This window comes from Macrobrachium rosenbergii, chromosome 9 (assembly GCF_040412425.1).
Source record: "Macrobrachium rosenbergii isolate ZJJX-2024 chromosome 9, ASM4041242v1, whole genome shotgun sequence".
NCBI lineage: Eukaryota > Metazoa > Arthropoda > Malacostraca > Decapoda > Palaemonidae > Macrobrachium > Macrobrachium rosenbergii.
Genome location: NC_089749.1, coordinates 41571692 through 41592407, shown reverse-complemented (window position 1 = coordinate 41592407; position 20716 = coordinate 41571692). Strand labels below are relative to the sequence as shown.

At 42.7% G+C, this 20716-nt stretch overlaps 1 protein-coding gene across 8 annotated transcripts in view; it reads left to right on the top strand.

Moving 5' to 3' along the window:
* Rich (Guanine nucleotide exchange factor subunit Rich) overlaps positions 1 to 20716 on the top strand; it is a 256565-nt gene that overhangs the window by 21758 nt on the left and 214091 nt on the right. For all 8 annotated transcript variants that reach the window (XM_067108968.1, XM_067108971.1, XM_067108969.1 and 5 more), the window contains exons 2-4: positions 75 to 182; positions 18828 to 18980; positions 20411 to 20588. In XM_067108968.1, the coding sequence (XP_066965069.1) occupies positions 75 to 182; positions 18828 to 18980; positions 20411 to 20588 (439 nt within the window). The remainder of the gene's footprint in view (positions 1 to 74; positions 183 to 18827; positions 18981 to 20410; positions 20589 to 20716) is intronic.

Genomic DNA, 20716 nt, shown 5'->3' with positions numbered 1-20716 from the left:
TATACTGTTAGTTAATTTTTTTTTTACTGCAATGTCTAATTTCAATTTGTATTGATGTACAATTTATTTTTCAGCCATGTGTTCCTGTGGTTGTCCATCGACGATCCGATGAGTCAGTTGAGAAATTGGGGACCAACCTATTTTTAGAATGGAGACCAGACTCTTCAATGATAGTTGTTGCAGTAAGTTAATTGCTAATTCAAATTTGGCTAAATTGAATGTGAAAGTGGGTACAGAGTATACAGGTTTGATTATGTAATTGTTCTTACACGATATACAAACCATCAGTCCTTTACATTAGGAATTACTTACAGCGAAGCTGGAAACGGCTGTTAAAACTTTTGAACAAGGTGGTTAGGCAGTAACTGCCATCCAATAGAGTGGGAGTCCCACCTGCCTGGATGTAAACATTCCAGTTTGTTTTCGGCCGTCATGCTGTGCTTTTTTCCTGTTGGGATATTTTGGGTTTTTTTAATAGATATTGTGTGTTTGATATTTTATATACAAACCCATGATTTTGATAGCCTTGCAGTAAGGCCGTTTTTCCCAGCATGTGTTTCGTGGGGTTGACGGTGCCCAGAGGCGTAACAACTCTCTCCCCTCTCATTTGGCCCTCACCCCCTCCCTCCTTGTTTGGGGGCTTGACTAACCTTTTCTGTCTTATGCGAGTGTTGCTCTTCGCCACCTGTGCTGTGGGTGGTTTTGCCAGGAGGAACCTTATCAGGGGGCGGGGGTTGTTACACATCGTCGAAAGGTTGTTTGCCTTCGATGGCGCCCTTGGTGACTTCCCCTTCATTCCTTCTGGTAGCTTCCCTCCTGGCTGTCTCTCCTTCACCCTCTTCGCTTGCTCATCGAGCAAAGATTGGTGCCGGAGGGTTGGGGTCGGGGGACCTCTTCTCAGGGGCCTCCTCTCGCTTTGTAGGGCAGTCCCCTTTGGAGCGATAGGAGTCTCCCTTTACTAATCATTTTTGCTTTTTTCTCCAGGTTGACAGCGAGCATTGTAAGGCACAGCTGAAGTTTTCCTGCAGCAGGAAGGCTGCCCTCACGCATTGGATACTTCGATGACAACTACGGTGACGGTGTGGCTAAGATCCCCACGTTGGTGTCAACACTGTGTCCTGACAAGGACCAACTGCTGTTCGTTCTCTGGCGCTCTTGTATGCTGTGTCACTGCCTCTTGTCTTACCTGTGGTCCCATCTGCTCTTGCTGTGCCTCCTGTCTTTTTGCTCCTGTTGCCTTGGCGGCCAGTCACTGGGCCACTCCTGCTTTGCCTCCTGCCCAAGCTACCTGGTTGCTCCTGTCGCTGCTGCTGACGTTCTTGAATCTCCTGCTGGCCGAGCCACTCCTGTCATACCTCCTGCCTCAGCTGCGCTGGTTGCTCCTGTTGCTTCTCCTGATGTTCCTGTCGCCTGGGCCATTCCTGTTGGGCTTCCTGATTTAGCTGCCTCAGCCGTTCCTGTGCTTTCTGACCACCACCCTGTAGAAGAAGTCGGAGAAGAGATCAAGGAAGAAGTTCCATGAGATGCAGTCGCTATCTTCAACTTTATCTTCGACTTCGTCTTCTGCTGCCCTCTCCCCTTTTTCTTCTGAGGCTCATCGGCTGAAGAAGAGGAAGGCTGCCTCTCCCTCCCCTAAGAAGTCCTGCCATGGGGCTTCTAAGGGGCTGCCTCCCTTCACAGGGAGGCAGTGGGATCTCTCGTTGGCTCTTCCTGGCCTTCAGGCTCGGGAACCGAATCGCTTACCCCAGGGTCTTGTGTTTTGGGAGTTGCGGGTGTGCCAACTTGGTTTCACTCATGTCGCCATTCTAGGGATTCTGCTCCTAGACTGGTGCTGTGTTGGGTGCTCTACTTTGTCGGGTCACTCCAAGTGCTCAAGAATCTTTGGAGTTTCATTCATCCTGAACCAGCATAGGAGAGACCTCTCACCATTATGGTTCTGGCACAGGGCAACAGAAAGAACCAAGACATGCAAGTGTCTCGGTTCTTCCTGCCAGTACTGCCAGTACTCTGTCAGGTTCCCAGCCTGGTGTCTTGGTCCCGAGGGTTTGAGTGCCTGGAGAGGCAAGAGGAGGTTCCCTTTAGAGGTCTTCTGGGACTTCTAAGGGGCTACCTCTCTCTGGAGAGGCAGTGTGTTCTCTCGATTCCAGTTCTTAGAAGTCTGCATCTAAGACTGGTTCTGTGCCTGTCCCTCCTCGGTATCTTTGGAAGCCGAGAGGAGATTACTCCCAATGATTGTTCTTATGAGAGTCGAGAGTCTCGCCGAATGCTCAGACTCCTTGTAATCTAGTGCTCAGATTCCTTGGGATCTCAAGTGCTTGACTAGCTAGTCGTCAAGTGTCCGGGATTCTGCGAAATCTTTTCCACTCCCCAAACTAGTACTAGGGAGTTCGCTCTCTGGTCTGGTTTAGGGACAGGACGAGAGAAGGTATCGTGACATTCAGGTGTTTTGAAACTTCCTGCCAGCTTCATTTGAGTTCTCGGTCAGTTCCGAAACTCATGTCTCGCATTCATGTAGCAGACAAGAATCCCCTTTAAACCTCGTCTCTAGGGCTTCAGCCTCAAAGGAGATTAGAGCATGTCTTGAGGGCAGCTCTAGTTCACGGTAGCCGAGATCCGAGCTTTCCCAGCTCGGCTCAGCCCTGCTTGCTCGCCCAGCCACCGATCTCGTTTACATGATTGGTTCAGATCAGCTTGGCTTGCTCACCCAGCCCCTGATCGCGTTTACGTAATCAGCTCGGCTCGCTTGGCTTGTGCAGTTCGGCTTGCTCGCCCAGCCCCTGATCGTGTTTACGTAATCAGCTCAGCTTGCTCGGTTCGGTGAACCAAATGCTGTCGAGGTTCTCCTTCCTTTAGGAGACTCAGCTCAAGTGAACTTTTCACTCTATTCAGGTTAGCTCTTTGCCATGGCGTTAGCACTCTCCTTCCTCTGTGCTGCCATCGTCATCTCTGGTTGATGATCGCCCACAGTTGGCCTCTCGGGCTGGTTCTTATAGCAGGACAGGTAAGAGTGCTCTTTTTCCTCTCCTCTTCCCTGAAACCCTTTCAGTTGCTGCTGGGGGATGTGAGTTGGATAGAGAGGACTCCGACGAGTTTTGTTTCTTATTGGAGTTCCGTTACAAGGATATATGTCTCAGGATCAGTTCTCGGATCGGCTTGCTGTACATCTGAGTAGTCGAGGATGGTTTTCTGGGTTTTGGCGAGGCTATCCCTCCAAGAAGAAGAGATCGGGAGTGTCACGCCCCAGAAGGACTCAAGGGTCTTCTTCTTTGGGATGCGGATACCCTCGATTTTCTTCTCGCAGAGATCTTCAATCTGATTCGTCAGCACAATGATCTCAAGGAGAGGAGTGTGACACCCCCTGTGAATAACTTCACTGCTCCTTGCAGGGGTTTCGTTGGGGCTGCCACGGTACTTGTTTGCTATAAGGGCGTTATTGACCAGATGTATGCTTTTTCCCTGGACAAGGAGTTCATTTTGATTAAGCCACCCAGTCAGTCACCTTCCCCTTCCTCTTCCTCGACAGAAGCAATTCTTCTTGACTCAGAGGGGTCTTATGCTGACAAGCAGGTTGTCCTGGCTCTGGCTTGTCCAGATGCAGATCTCTTGCTGTTTCTCTTTGTCGTGAAGGGTGTTCCCTCTCGCAACAAGAGACAGTGAACCTGGAGGACACTGCTGTGGTGACCCCCCAGGTAGTCTCCTGATGAATCTGTGATCCTTCACTTTTTCAAGGCTTTGCCTCCTTGGATGTGATCATTCCTGAAGAAGACTCTGCCTTCTAGAGACTGTTCCAGTCGGGGTGTTGGGTTTGCCTACCCAGCACCAAACAGCAACCTGTTGGCAATTCTAGTGCTAAGAAGAGGGACACTGTCTTGATTCCAGTATCCAGTCTAACAAGTCCCTGAGTCATCACATTCCCTAAGGAATGCACCTTTACTCGGTTCTGCCTCCTTTCACAGAGAGCAAGTAGATTCCACAATAGTCAAGGAACGTGCCAGGACAACTGCCTTGTCCTCTGAACAATGGCAGGCTAGCCTTTCCTCACCCCTAAGAAGTCTCAGGCTTCAAAGGGCGCTTGCAGAACACCTAGCCTTACTCATTCTCTTCTTAGAAAGTGCACATATGTGTGTATCTTTCAACCCCCTTTCCAATCGGGAAGAGGGCAGAGGGAGGCGAGGAAGGGAGAATGCTCAGAATGGTGTTCTCCTCCTGCTAGTGCCTTGATGAAGGGATGACTGTCAAGTCATTGGACTATATGACAGCAATTAGCTGAGACCTGGTAGCAGATATCCTTCAGGAGAAGTTTCTGTCTCCTCTCTCGTGTTGCTGACTTTGGGAGCAGCTAGCTCGGCTAGAGCTAGTCGTCTTTGGTGTCCTGTTGTTGCTGCAGAAGTTGTCCCCTCAGGGCAGCTTTGCCTTTGATTCTCTTCATGCCAGTTCTTGATCCTTTCCTCTTGTGATGGATGAGGGAGGATTTAGGCTGGTACTTGATCGACAGGAACCTCTGAATATGCCTGCAAATTCTCCTTGCGACATGCTTCTGTTCTCAGATGCACCAGACCAGGGAATAGGCGCACACCTGTAAGACTGTTGTCTTCGAGGTGTGCGACCGAGACAATAAGTACCTTATCAACATCCTGGAACCAAAGCAGTTTCCTGGCCCTCCGAGAGTTTCAGGATCCTTTTTTTTTAAATACTCTATGGTGTTGTTGGGCAACAACACCACAGTAGTTGCTTATGTAAACAAACAAGAGGGTCTCGTTTCCCTCCTGTTGCTTCAGTTGACTTTGCAGGTGCTTGAGTGTACAGCCATCAGCCAGGTACATTCTGGGCAGTGGGATGTTTTTGCAGGCAAGCTCAGCCTCTGGCATCAAATGACAGGGACAGAGTGCTCTCTTCACTCAATTCTTCACAGAGAGATTACTCAACTTGAGGGCTCCCTGACATCTTTCTGTTCGCTGCCCAGCACAACAGAAGTCTTCAGGTCCTCTGCTCCATTATACCAGACCCACGGGCCACTACGGTGATGCATGCTGACATTTTGGGACAACCTCTACGTCTTTGTCTTCCCTTCATATTTGTCTAATTCGTAAGGTGTTCAGCAAAGTGTTGTTCACCCCGAATTTAGTTGAATGCTGGAAGACTTCACCTTTTGCTCAACCTGCTCTGCTTCCGAGGCACTGAGAAGAGTTCCTCCCTAACCTGACCTTCTGTGTCAGTGACATGTGAAGTGGTTTCTCAGGCAGTACAATCCCTGTGCCTTCACGACTAGAGACTATTCGGCTTCCCTTGCAAGCATAGGCTTCTCACTGAGTGGCAACAGAGATAGCTGGATATCTCTATCAATCCTCTGCAGCAGTACCCAGGGATTGGAACCGTCTTTGCTGGTTGGTATCGTTGATGGGACTTTTTACCCTGGTCAGATCTGCTCTTCAGCAGGTCGTGGACTTCCCTGTCTTCTTCGCCAAGAGTTGCTTCTCTCCAGTTCAGTTATGAAGACTTAGTCTATCACTTGAAAGTAGCCCTTTTCTCCTCAGTCGAGATTTAGCTACTGATGAGAAGCTTTGATTGGTCTTGCTCTCCCGGGACCTCAGGTCCCTGGACAGTATGTGACTCTCGTTTAGGGTTCCTGTCTCGTGCTCCACATGTGCCTTTGCAAGAGTCATCAGACAGAGATCCAATTCTCAAGACCATCTCTCTTCTCGCTGCAGCATTGGAGAAGAGAATAGATGATCTTCATGGACCTTCTTTGCTTTGAGCATTCAAGGGATGGGGATCAGTAGCTCGACTCAGTCTCGGATGTCGTAGCGAATTCCTAACCTGTCAGCACCTGTTGCCAGGTTCGAATTCTTCATGATCCCCTCCCCGTTGGACCTTGTAGTCGGTGATCCAGATCAGTCACCGCTTTGTCCTGTTAGGGTGTGCGGTACTTTCCAAAAAAGACTCGACATTTCTAATGGATGTCGACAACTTTGCACTTGTATGCCATACCAAATATAAATACTGTAACAGCATTGCTGTAATACATCTTTAATAAGCCTTGCACACAAACATTTAAATTGAATACTTTAAGAGTTTTAAAGTGAAGGTATTAAAATACTGTCCAAATGGTAATTACTTGTTCCATATAGAATCAGCAAGTGTATATGTACATTTATGTGTGCACATGTATACTTAAACTTATGCCTCATGTTGCTGTGCATTTAGCTGGCTTTCTCTTCCTCTCTCTGGTTTAATCTTTTAAAAAAGAGATTTTTCAAATCTGACCCCCACAAGCAATTCAGCATTGCTCACAGGTGAGAGAGAGGGAGTTTCATTGTTAAATTTTTTGTTATTTTAAATAGTATACTGCACAGTTTGGTTTTTATTATTGTGTATACTGCTATTGTATACATTTTTTATGTACTTATGTACAGTATTTTTTTTTACCATATTCACAAATATCCAGTATCCACAAGGGCCTTAGATCCATTATTGTGGGTAATTGAGGGAATACTTGATGTGAAACTGAAGTCATCATGGTATTTTTCAGTTATGAGTGTTGTTAATTATGTATCCTTATTTTGTAATAGTTTATCTTCTCCTGTCCTAACTACGTTGAACTGTTTCTGTGTAATTATGTAGGGGCTTTTATCAATACACAATTGGAGATGAGATGTCAGAGAACAAATTTAGTGGTTAATAAGAAAACTCACATGTTACCTGTTCCTACTTTAATAACTTTATCTTAATTTTATTTACATTTACCATAGTGTGTCAATTATCGTCTTTCAATACTTAACCTAACGTATTTCCTACATACAACTACAGTTGGCAGTCCCCGGTTATCGGTGATCTGGTTTTTTAGGGTTTGTCTAGCGATGAAAATCGGCGATTTTTGGTGATTATTGGAGCCAATAAGTGCCAAAAAGTGCCGAAAATCGCCAGTTTTCAGTTATTGGCGATTTTCACCTATCATCACGCTGTCAGAATGGAACCTCTGCCAATAACTGGGGACTGCCTGTACTACCAATAATCAAAATATTATCAACAAATCTCCAACTCTGGTGCATGTCCCAGAATAGTTCCTTATCTTTCCTCAGCACTTCATCTCAGAATAATCCAAAGACAGTCGTGAAAGTCCACATATAATTTGGGGACCACCACAGAGTTTATTTTAACTATGACAGCCAAGCTGAGGGCAGAAATTACTTTGAGAATCTCTTAATGTAGTCATTTTTACACAAAAGCGCTTAACTATTTACTAAGAAGAATCTGAGATCCCATTTATGGCAAAGTCAGCTTACAGATATTTAAGTGCCTTCTCTGATCCCCACCCCATTTGGGACAGACACTGTAATTTGGAATGGGACATGAAAATGGATTCGATCTCACCAGCTTTTCAACTGATTTGTTAGTTGTCAATACAGACTTTTATTCCATCGCAGTTCCTGATGTTGCTTCTGATAGGGAAAGGATCCTAACCAGATGATATGTACCACGGATTAGATGATGGGGAGCCAATCACTTTACCCTAACACACTCAAGCAAACTGCAAGTAAAAAAAGAAAAAAACATGAAGCTTGAACCCATCAAGCATTTACAAACAAAAATATTCATATAAATGAATCACACACACTGAACGTACAGTCTTTCTCACGACTTGGCATTGTTTCCAATCCATCAAACCTTGCGTATCCTCGTCCACATTCCTTATACTCACTGAGTTCACTCCTTCCACATTCCACTCAGATCCCTCAAAATCTATTACACACTCATTCGCATTACCACCAAACAACACTGCAAGGCTATTTTTATTCCTCATGCTTACTGATTTCTCAAACCTCTCAAAATCAAACAACCCATCATGAATACTCTCTAAACAACCTAGCAAATTTACCCTTATTCTTTCTACTCCTCCTTTTAGACCCTCTCTTACGTTCTGCCAACGCTAGCTGTTTATCTCCCCAGTTTATATTTTCTCTTTCTTCACTCTCCTTTTCCTTCTCCTCCCATAACAACTTCCTAATGGGATGCTCCATTTTGTATTTTGGTGGTTCCCTCCATCTGATTATAGTGTGCTCTTATTACCTTTACATTTCCTCTTCACTCCTGTCTTCTAACACATAACTCAATCCGTTTGACCACACCGTTTTCACTACAAATGGACCTTCATACTTCTCACCCATCTCACTCACTGTCAATTTTCCTTCCTCAACCACTTCCTTCAACACCTCATCCCCACTCTGAAATTCTCATACCTTTCATTTGCCTTCCACACATCACGCTCTTCTCCATTCAGATCCAACCTTGCTCTCAAATACCTCTCATAATTCATCACATAGTCACTCGGAGGAATACCAGTACTTTTATGTACTGACTCATTATACAACGCTACCATTCATCCTAACAACAAATCCATTTCTTTCTGTCTATCAGTCAACATTCATAACATCTTCTTTCAGAGTCCTTATAGTTTATTCAGCCAACCCATTGGTATGAGACGGACATATGGAGTTGTTACTACATCTTCCTTTCCCCTTCATCTCAACATTTGATCAAATGGTCTACCAACAAACTGCGGTCCATTATCACGTAACATTCTTACCAGCTTCCTCACACATGCAGGCAACAAGACCATACTGACCACTCATGCAGCATTCTCGCTAGTTTTATTCTTCATCAATCTACAACTTACAAACTTACTCTTATGATCTACCATAACAATCACTCATACATTTCTCTTGCAGTTACCAGCAAAGTTCACAACCAGTCACCACTAACTCAAACGGTTCTTTCATACTCAGCATCAGAAGAGGTCACTCTTAGCGGTTTCACTCTCTGATATTTTCCTTCTGACATTCCTCACACATGTTTGCTCCCTTTCCAGTCATTTTTTCAAATATGGGGAAAAACATTGCTGCAAGCTTGCAAGAGAAGTCCACACAGGACCTGTTGGCTCCAGTCATCAGCGCCCTGAGTTCACGTAAAACATACGCCAGCTCTCCCATCCTTCACCCAAAATTAGAAGATTATTTTTTCATAGAAAATCATTTCAAAGCCTTCTTCTCATGAAAGAACAGTCTCGAGAGTGAAAAGCCCTTGCTAGAGGTATGAAAAAAAGTGATGTTATTCTCCTCCATTTACCGGTGGGTGCCATTAAAAAGTTTTCGAGGCCTGGAAAAGATGGGCAGATAGTTGGTCCTTTCGGTTTTAGCTGAAAAGGATACAAGATCCCTTTCCTTTCTCCCCTCCTTAAGCCTTTCTCTTGGACCTCTCTCCAAGAAGCGGTCCAGAGAAACAAGAGATCCTGTCTCACGACCTTCTACAGCACATCAAATGCTCTTCCAGGAACTCTAGAACAGCTTCATCCAGACCTGTCATTCCCGGGCCACAACAGGCTGCTGGTCCCGTTATCAGTCAGGAAGTTGGAGACCTGTGCTGGATGTCAGCAGCCTGAACCGCTTCGCCGTGAAAGAAACTTTCAAGATGGAGACGGCTCAGTCTGTTCTGGGAGCCTTAATAAAAACCAGGGCCTTGTTGGTATCCCTCGACCTTCAAGACCCGTGCTTGCTGATAAGCAGAAATCGCATCCTCAGTGCGAAAGTTCCTGATTTTTGTCGTCTTGAGGGGAAAGGTGTATCAATTCAGAGCTCTTAACTTTGGCCTGCTCTACAGCTCCCATGATTTTCAGGCCGTCATCAGTTGAGGAATGTAGCAAGGTGGCTGCATCTGACAGTAAGACCAAAATCGTCGCTCTACTTGGACGACTGGCTGATTTGAGCGTCATCGAAAAATATCTGGAGGAAAACCAACTTTGAACCTGACTTAAAGAACTTCGGCCTGCTGGTAGTTACATGAAAAGTCACACCTGACCCCAACACAGTCCATTTGTATCTGGGGATTCAGATGGACTCAGTGGTGATCCTTTTCCGCCCCTATCGTCAACAGCTGTGCCCCAAGAAAAGTCCTAGCCTTCCTTGGGAAAGAAACATGTTCTGGTGCTGGGAGTGGATGTGTCTGCTGGGGACCATTTCTCACTGGAAAAGTTTGTTTCCTAGGAGAGTACATCTCAGGCCTCTTCAGTTCTTCCTGCAAGACAACTTAAGACAAGGAAAATCTAGAGTTGTCTCTCAAACTTTCCCTCGATTCTGGTTCATCTCAGGTGGTGGTTTGGATCCTCAAAGGCTTTCAAAACCAGGCTTGTTCTCAGCCTTCCGAAGACGACCTAGTGTTGTTCTCCGGGGCAAAAATGTCTGGTGATTTGACAACAGGTGAAAGAGAACTTTGTCACTGGACCTGGAGGGAACAGGTGACCTGGCATATCAATATGAAAGAATTAGGGCGATTCTTCTAGGTCTTCGAGGTCAGGAGATCAAGTGTTTTGTACAGTCCAGGTAAATCCCGGACAATACCACAGCTCTAGTTTTACCTGAAAAAGCAGGGAGGCACTGATTGTCGTTCGTTTGTCTTCCATGCAGAAAAAGGGATCCTGTTGTGGGCGCAGTTAGAACGCAGTGATCCTGCGAGGTTTGTAGCAGCCTTTCAGAACGTGAGGAGGACCTGCTAAGTCGCTCCCATCAACTGCTCCCGTCAGTGGACCAGGAACCAGGGAGAGGTGTGCCAAAAAGGGGGTTTATGGGACCTGACCCTTAGTAGACCTGTTTGCCCATCAAGAACAACAGGCTTCCTGTTCTACTGCTCTCCTGTCCTGGATCCAGGAGCAGTAGTCAGACGCCCTTCTTTGGGACTGGTCTCGTCTGGACCTTCAGTTTCCCTCCCTTCAAGATCCTGGGAGAAGTGGTCAGGAAGTTAGCGACTCTTCAAGACCAAGGATGACTCTGATCGCTCCGTATTGGCCATTGAAGAGTGGTTCCCGGAAGAATGTCGCTCTTCTGGTAGACTTTCCAAGGGTGTTGCCTCTTTGTCCAGAACCAGACAGCCCCACTTCGAACGATACCATCAAAACCTCTCCGCTATCGGTCTGATCCTCCGTTCAGACTATCGAAATGCTGGCGAGAGGCCTGGTTTTTGGCAGGTGGCAAGACTCCGTGACCAGGAGAACCTGATGGCGGTTTACCAGTCGAAGTGGGATGATTTCAACAGTGGTGATAAACGCAGAGGATTTCCTCTTCCTCGACCACTGTGAGCTAAAATTGCAGACTTCCTTCTTTTTCTTAGGGAAGTTCCAGCTGGCAGTCTCAACTATTAAGGGATATAAGAGTATGTTGTCGCCTCGGTCTTTCGCCACAGAGGAATAGATATGTACGGACCTGCATGACCTCATTAGGTCTTTGGCGCGACTAAGGTGCATCAGTATTTGGTTCCATCTTGGAATTTGGACGAGTTCTTAAGTTCCTGATGCAAAGCCCTTTGAACCCCTTCATTGCTTCTTTGAGGGACGTAACAAAGAAGGCGTTATTTTTAGTTGCTCTCGCTACTGCAAAGAGAATCAGTGAGATTCATGCATATCTAAGTCAGTTGGTTTTGGAGACGATGGTGTGCTCAACTTCAAACTCTTTCTTGACACAGAATGAGAATATGTCTCAGCCCCTGGCCCAAGTCCTTTGAATTGAAAGGTTTCAAGGGTATTCTGGATGTCAGGAACCAGAAAGATTGCTATCCCCTGTTCTGGAACTAAAGTTCGGGCTTGGACAAGACAGTAAAGAGAGGAGAGGTCCTTGGATAGGTTATGGTCCTACAAGAAGACCTGACGTCCCCATGTCTAAGAACTTCGCTGGCTTTCTTCTTGAGGTCCACCATTCAAGGGTCGCATAAAGAGTTGTCAAGAGAGTCTGTTTCAACTTTTTGAACTTTAAAACTTGAGGTTCGGGCTGTTGCAACGTCAGTAGCCTTTCAAAAGAAGATGGGCTCTGAACGATATTATGAATGCCAAATTGAGAAGTCATTCTGTCTTCCCCCTCTCATTACCTAAAGGACGTAAGAACAGTGTATGAGTCTTGCTGTTCATTGGGACCTTACGCACGGGGGACTTCTCGATCTTGGGAGAAGTAGGCAGGACCCATCCTATCCTTTAATGTATGGTTAGGAATAGTTTTAAAAACTTTTTGGTTATGTTTTTATGGTTTGGGTAGACTGTGGGGCAGTCTTCCCTTTCCTGGTTTTTAACTAGTCACGATGTTTGGTAGGCCAGGTGGTTATTTTTGTCTCTTTCCTTCCTTCTTGAGGGCTGGATGATCTGGTCACATAGTGGTCATTGCATGGACAGATCATCTGGAACTCTCCAACCATATAGGTCTCTATTTACGTTGGGGTTCTCAGTAAAGCAGACGCAGACTTGGGTGACAGTAATCCTTCAGCTATGCTAAAGGTAAGGAACCAAGATGTGTAATCATCTACATTGTTTTGTTTTTCAATCCTATGCTGTCTCTGCCCACCTCCAATGAGTTAGATTCAGCTATATATTATCTGACAGGTAAGTTTCATGAACAAAATGATATTTTTGATAAAATAAGGTTTGTTCAAGAAACCTGGAAAGATACCTGTGCTTGCCCACCCTCCTCCCCTCAGGAGACAACGGCACTATGAAAATCTGAATAGTAAAAGGAATGGACCCTGATACCGCCTCCCAGCAGGGCCAGAGGAATGGGTACTAACCACCTGACCAGAGAAGAAATGAACTTTTGTCCTCCATTCAGCTGAAATTTGAAATTCTGACTGGACCTTCTGGAGAATACAGCAATATATATCTGCCAGGTAAGTATGAACAAACCTTATTTTATCATTAAAATATCATTTTTCAAATCAAACCTCCACAGTGCAATTCAGCATTGCTTCACAGGTGAGAGAGAGGGACTTTCATTGTTAAATTTTTCTTATTTTAAATAGTATCTGAACCATGTTTGGTTTTTATTTTGTGTACAGTGCTATTGTATACATTTTTATGTTACTTACATACAGTCTTTTTTTTATTACCATATTCATCAGGGGGATGGAGACCAGTATCCACAAGGGCCTTAGATACATTATTGTGGGTAATTGAGGGAATACTTGATGTGAAACAAGTCGTCATGGTATTTTTCAGTCTTTACATGAGTGTTGTTAATTATGTATCCTTATTTTGTCCAATAGTTTATCTTCTCCTGTCCTAACTACGTTGAACTGTTTCTGTGTAATTATGTAGGGTTTTTCAATACACAGGTTGGAGATGAGATGTCAGAGAACAAATTTAGTGGTTAATAAGAAAACTCACATGTTACCTTTTACTTTAGTAACCTTATCCTGTTTTTATTTATATTTACCATAGTGTGTCAATCATCATCTTTCAATACTTAACCTAATGTATTTCCATACAACTACAGTTGGCAGTCCCCAGTTATCGGTGATCTGGTTTTTGGGGCTTGTCTTAGCGATGAAAATCGGCGATTTTTGAGTGCTTATTGGCGTCAATAAGGCCTCAAAATCGCTAATTTTCGGTTATTTGCGATTTTCACCTATCATCACGATTGTCAGAATGGAGTGAGTCAATAACTGGGGACTGCCTTTACTACCAATAATCAAAATATTATCAACAAATCTCCAACTCTGGTGCAGAGGAAAATAGTTCCTTATCTTTCCTCAGCAATTCATCTCAGAATAATCCAAAGACAGTTTGTAAAAAAGTCCACATATAATTTGGGGACCACCACTGAGTTTATTTTAACTATGACAGCCAAGCTGGGGCAGAAATTACTTTAGAATCTCTTAATGTAGTCATTTTTAAACAAAAGAGTGCACTAATTACTAAGAAGAATCTGTGATCCCATTTATGGCTTTCTTCAGCTTATAGATAGACACCTTCTCTGATCCCCATCCCATTTGGGACAAGGGCTGTAACTTGGAATGGGACAAAATGGATTTGATCTCACCAGCTTTTCAACTGATTTGTTAGTTGTCAATACAGACTTTTATTCCACCGCAGTTCCCATTGGTCGATATCTATTCCCGATGTTGCTTCTGATAGGGAAAGGATCCTAATCAGATGATACGTACCACGGATTAGATGATGGGAAGCCAATCCTTTTACCCTAACACACTCAAGCAAACTGCAAGTAAAAAAAAAAAACATGAAACTTGAACCCATCATTCATTTACAAAGAAAAATATTCATACAAATGAATCAGCACAACTGAACAGGTCCTATCCTTTCGAGTGGACTTGGCATTGTCCCCAGTCCATCCAAAGCTTTGGAAGATATCCTCCGTCCACATTCCTTTACTCACTGAGTTCACTCCTTCCACATTCCACTCAGATCCTCAAAATCAATTTCGTGGCTGCATTTGCATTACCACCAAACAACACTGCAAGTCTATTTTATTCCCCATGCTCACTGATTCTCAAACCTCTCAAAAATCAAACAACCCATCATGAATACTCTCTCTAAACAACCTAGCAAATTTACCCTTATTCTTTCTACTCCTCCTTTTAGACCCTCTCTTACTTTCTGCCAATGCTAGCTGTTTATCTCCCCAGTTTATATTTTCTCTTTCTTCACTCTCCTTTTCCTTCTCCTCCCATAACAACTTCCTAATGGGATGCTCCCGTTATTTTGTATTTTGGTGGTTCCCTCCATCTGATTATAGTGTGCTCTTTTTACCTTTACATTTCCTCTTCACTCCTGTCTTCTAACACATAACGCAATCCATTTGACCACACCGTTTTCACTACAAATGGACCTTCATACTTCTCACCCATCTCACTCACTGTCAATTTTCCTTCCTCAACCACTTCCTTCAACACCTCATCCCCCACTCTGAAACTCTCATACCTTTCATTTGCCTGCCTCCGCACATCCCGCTCTTCTCCATTCAGATCCAACCTTGCTCTCACATACCTCTCATAATTCATCATATAGTCACTCGGAGGAATACCAGTACTTTTATGTACTGACTCATTATACAATGCTACCATTCATCCTAACAACAAATCCCATTCTTTCTGTCTATCAGTCAACATTCGTAACATCTCGCACAGAGTCCTTATAGTTTATTTAGCCAACCCATTCGCACTCGGCACATATGGAGTTGTTACTACATGCTTGATTTCCCCCTTCTCTCAACATTTGCTCAAATGGTCTACCAACAAACTCCGGTCCATTGTCACTCAACATTCTTACCAGCTTCCTCACACATGCAGGCAACAAGACCATACTGACCACTCTTGCAGCATTCTCGCTAGTTTTATTCTTCATCGATCTACAACTTACAAACTTACTCTCATGATCTACCATAACAATCACTTATACATTTTCTCTTGCAGTTACCGGCAAAGTTACACAACCAATCGCCACTAACTCAAACGGTTCTTTCATACTCAGCATCAGAACAGGTGGGATAGCATACACTCTCTGATATTTTCCCTTCTGACATTCCTCACACATAACCTCCACATCCGTACAAATTTGCCTCAAATATGGGGAAAACATTTGCTCTTTCATACAACATACACATCCCTACTGCTCCACTCACCGAGAACACTAAAACATACGTCAGCTCTCCCATCGTCTCTTGCAAAATTAGTAAATTATTTTTTTTCATAAAAAATGTATTTAGTCATAAAAATAGCATGAAAATACAGTAATTAGTGAATATTTCTTGATGAAAAATCTGAGAATACATGAATTTTTAGTATTTTAGTTAAAAATACTTTCCACAGAAAAATGGTAAATAACTGCATCCATCGTTTGCTGAACCGTTGAATACTGAGGTTCCACTGTACAACACTTCCCATCATTCTCTTCACCTGCCTAATCGCTCTAGCCTTCACAGACTCGTACCCTGATTCGCCCTCACACATACTTCTACAGCACATCTTCAGCCACCCTTCCAAGAACTCTCCCAGCTGCTTCATCCACACACTGTCATTCTTGCCATACAGGCAGTCCCCGTTTATCGGCGGGGTTCTGTTTCTGAGGGTGTGATGATAATTCCAAGAATTTTATAACCAAAAATTGGCACCTCCTCAAGGTGCCAATTTTATGTAACTACCAGGTTATTGTATAAGTGAAAAGCGCCGATAATAAAAATCAGTGCCTCTGTTAGGTATGTATTGGTGCCAATAATCAATAATTGGCCCTGATCCCCTCAAATGGGCGATTTTCAGCTTAAAAATTGCAGATTTTGGGTCGGTTAGACAAGCGCCATAAAACCGGATCGCCGTTAACCGGGGACTGCTTGTATTTCTGCTTACAGTATAGGCGGTTCCCAGTTTACGATGGGGGTTCTGTTTCTACGCCGTGTCGTAAGCCGAAAATCGTCGTAAACCAAAAAATCGTCAAAAATCAAAAAATATCTTAAGAAAACCTTACTTTTAATGCTTTGGGTGTATTTAAAATTATGTAAACTGCATTTTTATTGAGTTTTTTGGTCAAAAAAAACTCTAAATATTTATTATTCTGCCATTTTTGTGCCATATTCCTTTCGTCGGACCAGCATCGTAAGGGTCGTAACCCCAGAACATGGGTCTTAAACCGGGAAATAATTTCTGATGAATATATTTGAAAAGCGTCTTAACCTCAGAACGTCATAAGCCGGACCTGTGGTAACCCGGGGACTTCTGACTTCTCATACTCATAAAAAAATTCACATATGTCTCTTCCCTTTCCAATGCAAAATTTCTCTGTTTTGATAACCTCCCTCAGGAACACCATTTTGGCCTCTTTCACCTCTCCCCCACTCAAATCTTCACTACTACTATCTCTTCCACTTTTCCAATCATTCTCATCTTCCAAGTCCTAGCTACCCCTCTGACTCTGGAAACTCGACTCATCTTTCCTCACATCTTTCACATTTCGTTTTTTTTTTTCTTTCCCTCTATTCTCTTACTTTTTCTTCCTCATCACTTTCATTCACCTCACTCATACTGTCCTCATCCATGGCAGGTACTCCCTTACTCTTACTTGACAACTCCTTCCCTTTCTTAGGGATTTTCCCCTTTGCACCTTTTGCCTCAGCATCCTCACTTCCTTTCACAACATTGGGCCCACTCTGAGCCACTTCGGCCACTTTCTTCACCATCTCACACATTTTCTGATCCATTGCGTCCATATTTGCAACCAATCTATTTTCCCATTCCTGGGCTTCCTCTAGCTTGTCCTGTAGGCTGATCATCTTGCACATCAGCCTATCCCACCTCTGCTTCCAACCTTACTCCCCTTCACCTGACCCAGTACCTTCCAAACCTGCTCCCTCTGCCATCTCCAATCATGTACCCCACTCTTACTTTACTATCAAAGCCCCACATTGGGCACCAAATATTATGTTGGGGCATTTTTCAATACACTATTGGAGATGAGATGTCAGAGAAAAAATTTAGAAGTTAATAAGAAAACCCACATATAGGCAGTCCCTGGTTAACAGTGATCCGGTTTTATGGGGCTTCTCTAGCGATGAAAATCGGCAATTTTTGGCGCCGAAAATCGCCGATTTCCGCTTATCGGCGCCCATAATTGGGTATGGTGCCAATACATACCTAACAGAGGTGCTGATAACTGAAAATCAGCGCTTTTCAGCGCTGATAACCCCCGAAAATCACCAAAAAAAATGCCAAAATCTGCGATTTTCGGTTAGCAGCAATTTTCGTTTATCATCACACCCTCAGAAACGGAACCCTGCCGATAACCGGGGACTGCCTGTTTTACTTATTCCTACTTAAATAACATTGATATTATAGTGGTCGAAGACCTTCAAACAGAACCTTATCCAAATTTTATTTACATTACCACAGGTTATCAATTATCATCTTTCAATATTTAACCTAACATTTCCTACTTACAACTACAGTTTATCAAAACAATCTTCCTATATTTAATTTAGCCTAACTTAATTCTACCAGTACTGTAATCAAAATATTATCAACAAATCTCCAACTCTGGCACATGTCCCAAAATAGTTCCATGTCTTTCTCAGCACTTCATCTCAGAATAATCCACATATAATTTGGGGATCACCACAGAGTTTATTTTAGCTATGACATCCAAGCTGAGGGCAGTTAATGCAGTCTTTTCTACACAGAAGCACTTCACTCATTACTAACAAGACTCTGAGATCCCATTTATGACAAAGTCAGCTTACAGATATTTAAGCACCTTCTCTGATCCCCATCTTATTTAGGACAGGCACTGTCTTAAGTAACTGTTATGTACAACTTGGAATGGAACATGAAAATGGATTTGATCTCACCAGCTGTTCAATTGATTTGTTAGTTGTCAATACAGACTTTTATTTCCACCACAGTTCCCATCGGTATATATCTGTTCCTGATGTTGCTTCTGATAGGGAAAGGATCCTAACCAGATGAAACCTACCACGGATCAGGTGATGGGGAGCCAGTCACTCTTCCTGACACCCTCAAGCAAACCAAGTAAAAAAAAAAGAAAAAACAGCATGAAACTTAAACCCATCAAGTATTTTCAAACAAAAACATACATATAAATTAGCCATAATGGCAAAAAATATAAAATCATCAAACAACCACGAGAAACTAAACACAAATTTCATCATACAAACCCACTTTCTCAACAACACCACAACTTGTGAGAGAGTACTCAGTAAGCTAGGATCAAGGTAGATACTATTGAATCTTGAAAGCATTGAGTACTCAGCAAGTTAGCATAAATGTAGGTACTATTAAATCTAGAAAGCATTTAATATATGTGTTTTCAGTATTACATTCTATTGTACTGTTTTCTTTAGATTTACTTTCATGAATGTTAGAGTTGAGGGCCTGAGCTTCCACCAGAATCTTGATAGTTATAAGATTTCTCTTGTTATGTTTCAGACTAAGTACTGTATATTGTCTATACAGAGTATTAAGCAGTTTCCATTTTGATGTAATTATCCTATATTTTTCAGACTGATAAGAACTATCTTGTATATTACTCTATTGTTGTTGATGAATCACGAAGAGAAGTGTATGAACAAGTGGATCCACCTAATCCTACCCTTAGGAGGGAGTCTGCAGAACTGTACAGCTGTGAATCAATACCTCCTCTTATATTTTCACAGGTGAGTGTGGTGTGTTTAGGCAATAGTGTTTTCCAGTCTTAAGTGAAGCTTCTACCATACTTTGTTAAATTTTTCTTTTTTATATGCATTTGATTTTGAGAGATTGAGCCATTTGTCTTGAGACAGGTTTCAATGGGATTACATCTGCTATGATTGGGGAATGCCATTTTCTAATCTTAGAGTTTTTGCAGTAATTCAAAACTAATCACATGAGCAAACCACAAGAGAAAGAGAAATAACTTATTCTCAAGTTTAGACTTTATGGAATAATTCAAGAAGCTGTGAACTTGCTTAGTAAGTCCATGCCAGAGGGGAACATAGATTTTCTAAAAATCATATTTGAAGTATCATTGAGCAGGTAAACTTGTGGAGCACACATCACATTGTTTTGAAGTAATTTAGTGCATAGAAGCAGTTTAATATCTCATTTAATAATGAATCTCTTGCTGGTATGGGAAATCAGTTTTTGGAAAACAGGCTGAGATAGAAAACATGGTTATGCCTAGTACACAAAGAAAATACATCATTCTAACAAACTTTCACTTAACAAAGAAGGGTAAAGGTAAAACCATCAACACTGACAAAAACAATTTTTTTTAGTATGAGCAAAGTTTTGAAAATAATTAAAAGTTTTCAGATTTATGCTATTAGAGGTCACTGGTTTCTAAGCTGGACTCGCTAATTACCAACAAATGGCATGAATGCATCTTTTAGAGCCATGATACCAATGACAGAGCATTTGACTGATAGATAACTTCATTTTGAGTTCAGTCAGTTTTGAGTGATAGAGAAAATTGATTGAAGTTGATACTTTTCTGTTAATTGCCTGTTATTAGTGCCAAAAATGTTTGAAACATGGCTCCAGAAAGAGGACTACAGAAATCGTACATTTTTTTTGTAATGTTTTGATGTGGCAGTGACAGGAACCATCTCATAGTTTTTGAGGTTGATTTATTAATCACCCGATAATGACTTCCTGTGGACAATATCATGCTCAAGTTGCCCTGAATAAATTAAATGTACAGAAGATGCTTTTGAAATTATGCGAGTCACAGAATTTGTATTCGTACAGGTTTACCAAGATCAGTTAAGCTGAGAAAAGGTGCTTGATGTTTTCTATAGCTTTAAAACTCAAGTACTCATTGAGTTTGCCCGTGAAGACCAATACACTTTTCAAGTAAAGTATATATTAGTTTATTGTAGCACAAGTAGTTAGTCCCTTGGACATTGCCTTTTGTATGTGAGGAAAATAAGCTCAAACTCTCTTGATGCTGGCTTAATGCCATCATTTTGTTAATGGATTTCATATTAATCTACTTCCATTATTTTTCTTTTTACATAACATACATTTTTAGGATTGATGTTTGTTTTATAATTGATATTAGCTGTAGGGTGAAAGAAATAAGCATTTTTGCCTCCCATTGTTCTAGGCATTTGAAACTGAAGTGCAAGGGGGTGTAACAGGCCTTGTTTGCCTTCGTGATGAACTGATGGTAGCCACAGGGACAGGACACATCCAAAGGCTTCGTTGGGATGGGTCTCTTAATTATGATTATTGCATTGATTTACGTCGTGTTCCCTTCTGTGACGATCAGCTTGTGATGAAAGGTATGTAGGACCTTCCAAAGGACTAGTTGACTACAGGTATTTTGAATTAATCATTGTAGAACATTGTATTGTAACATTTAGATGTATGACATTTTAGTCCACCTGTATGACATTTTAAATCACCAATT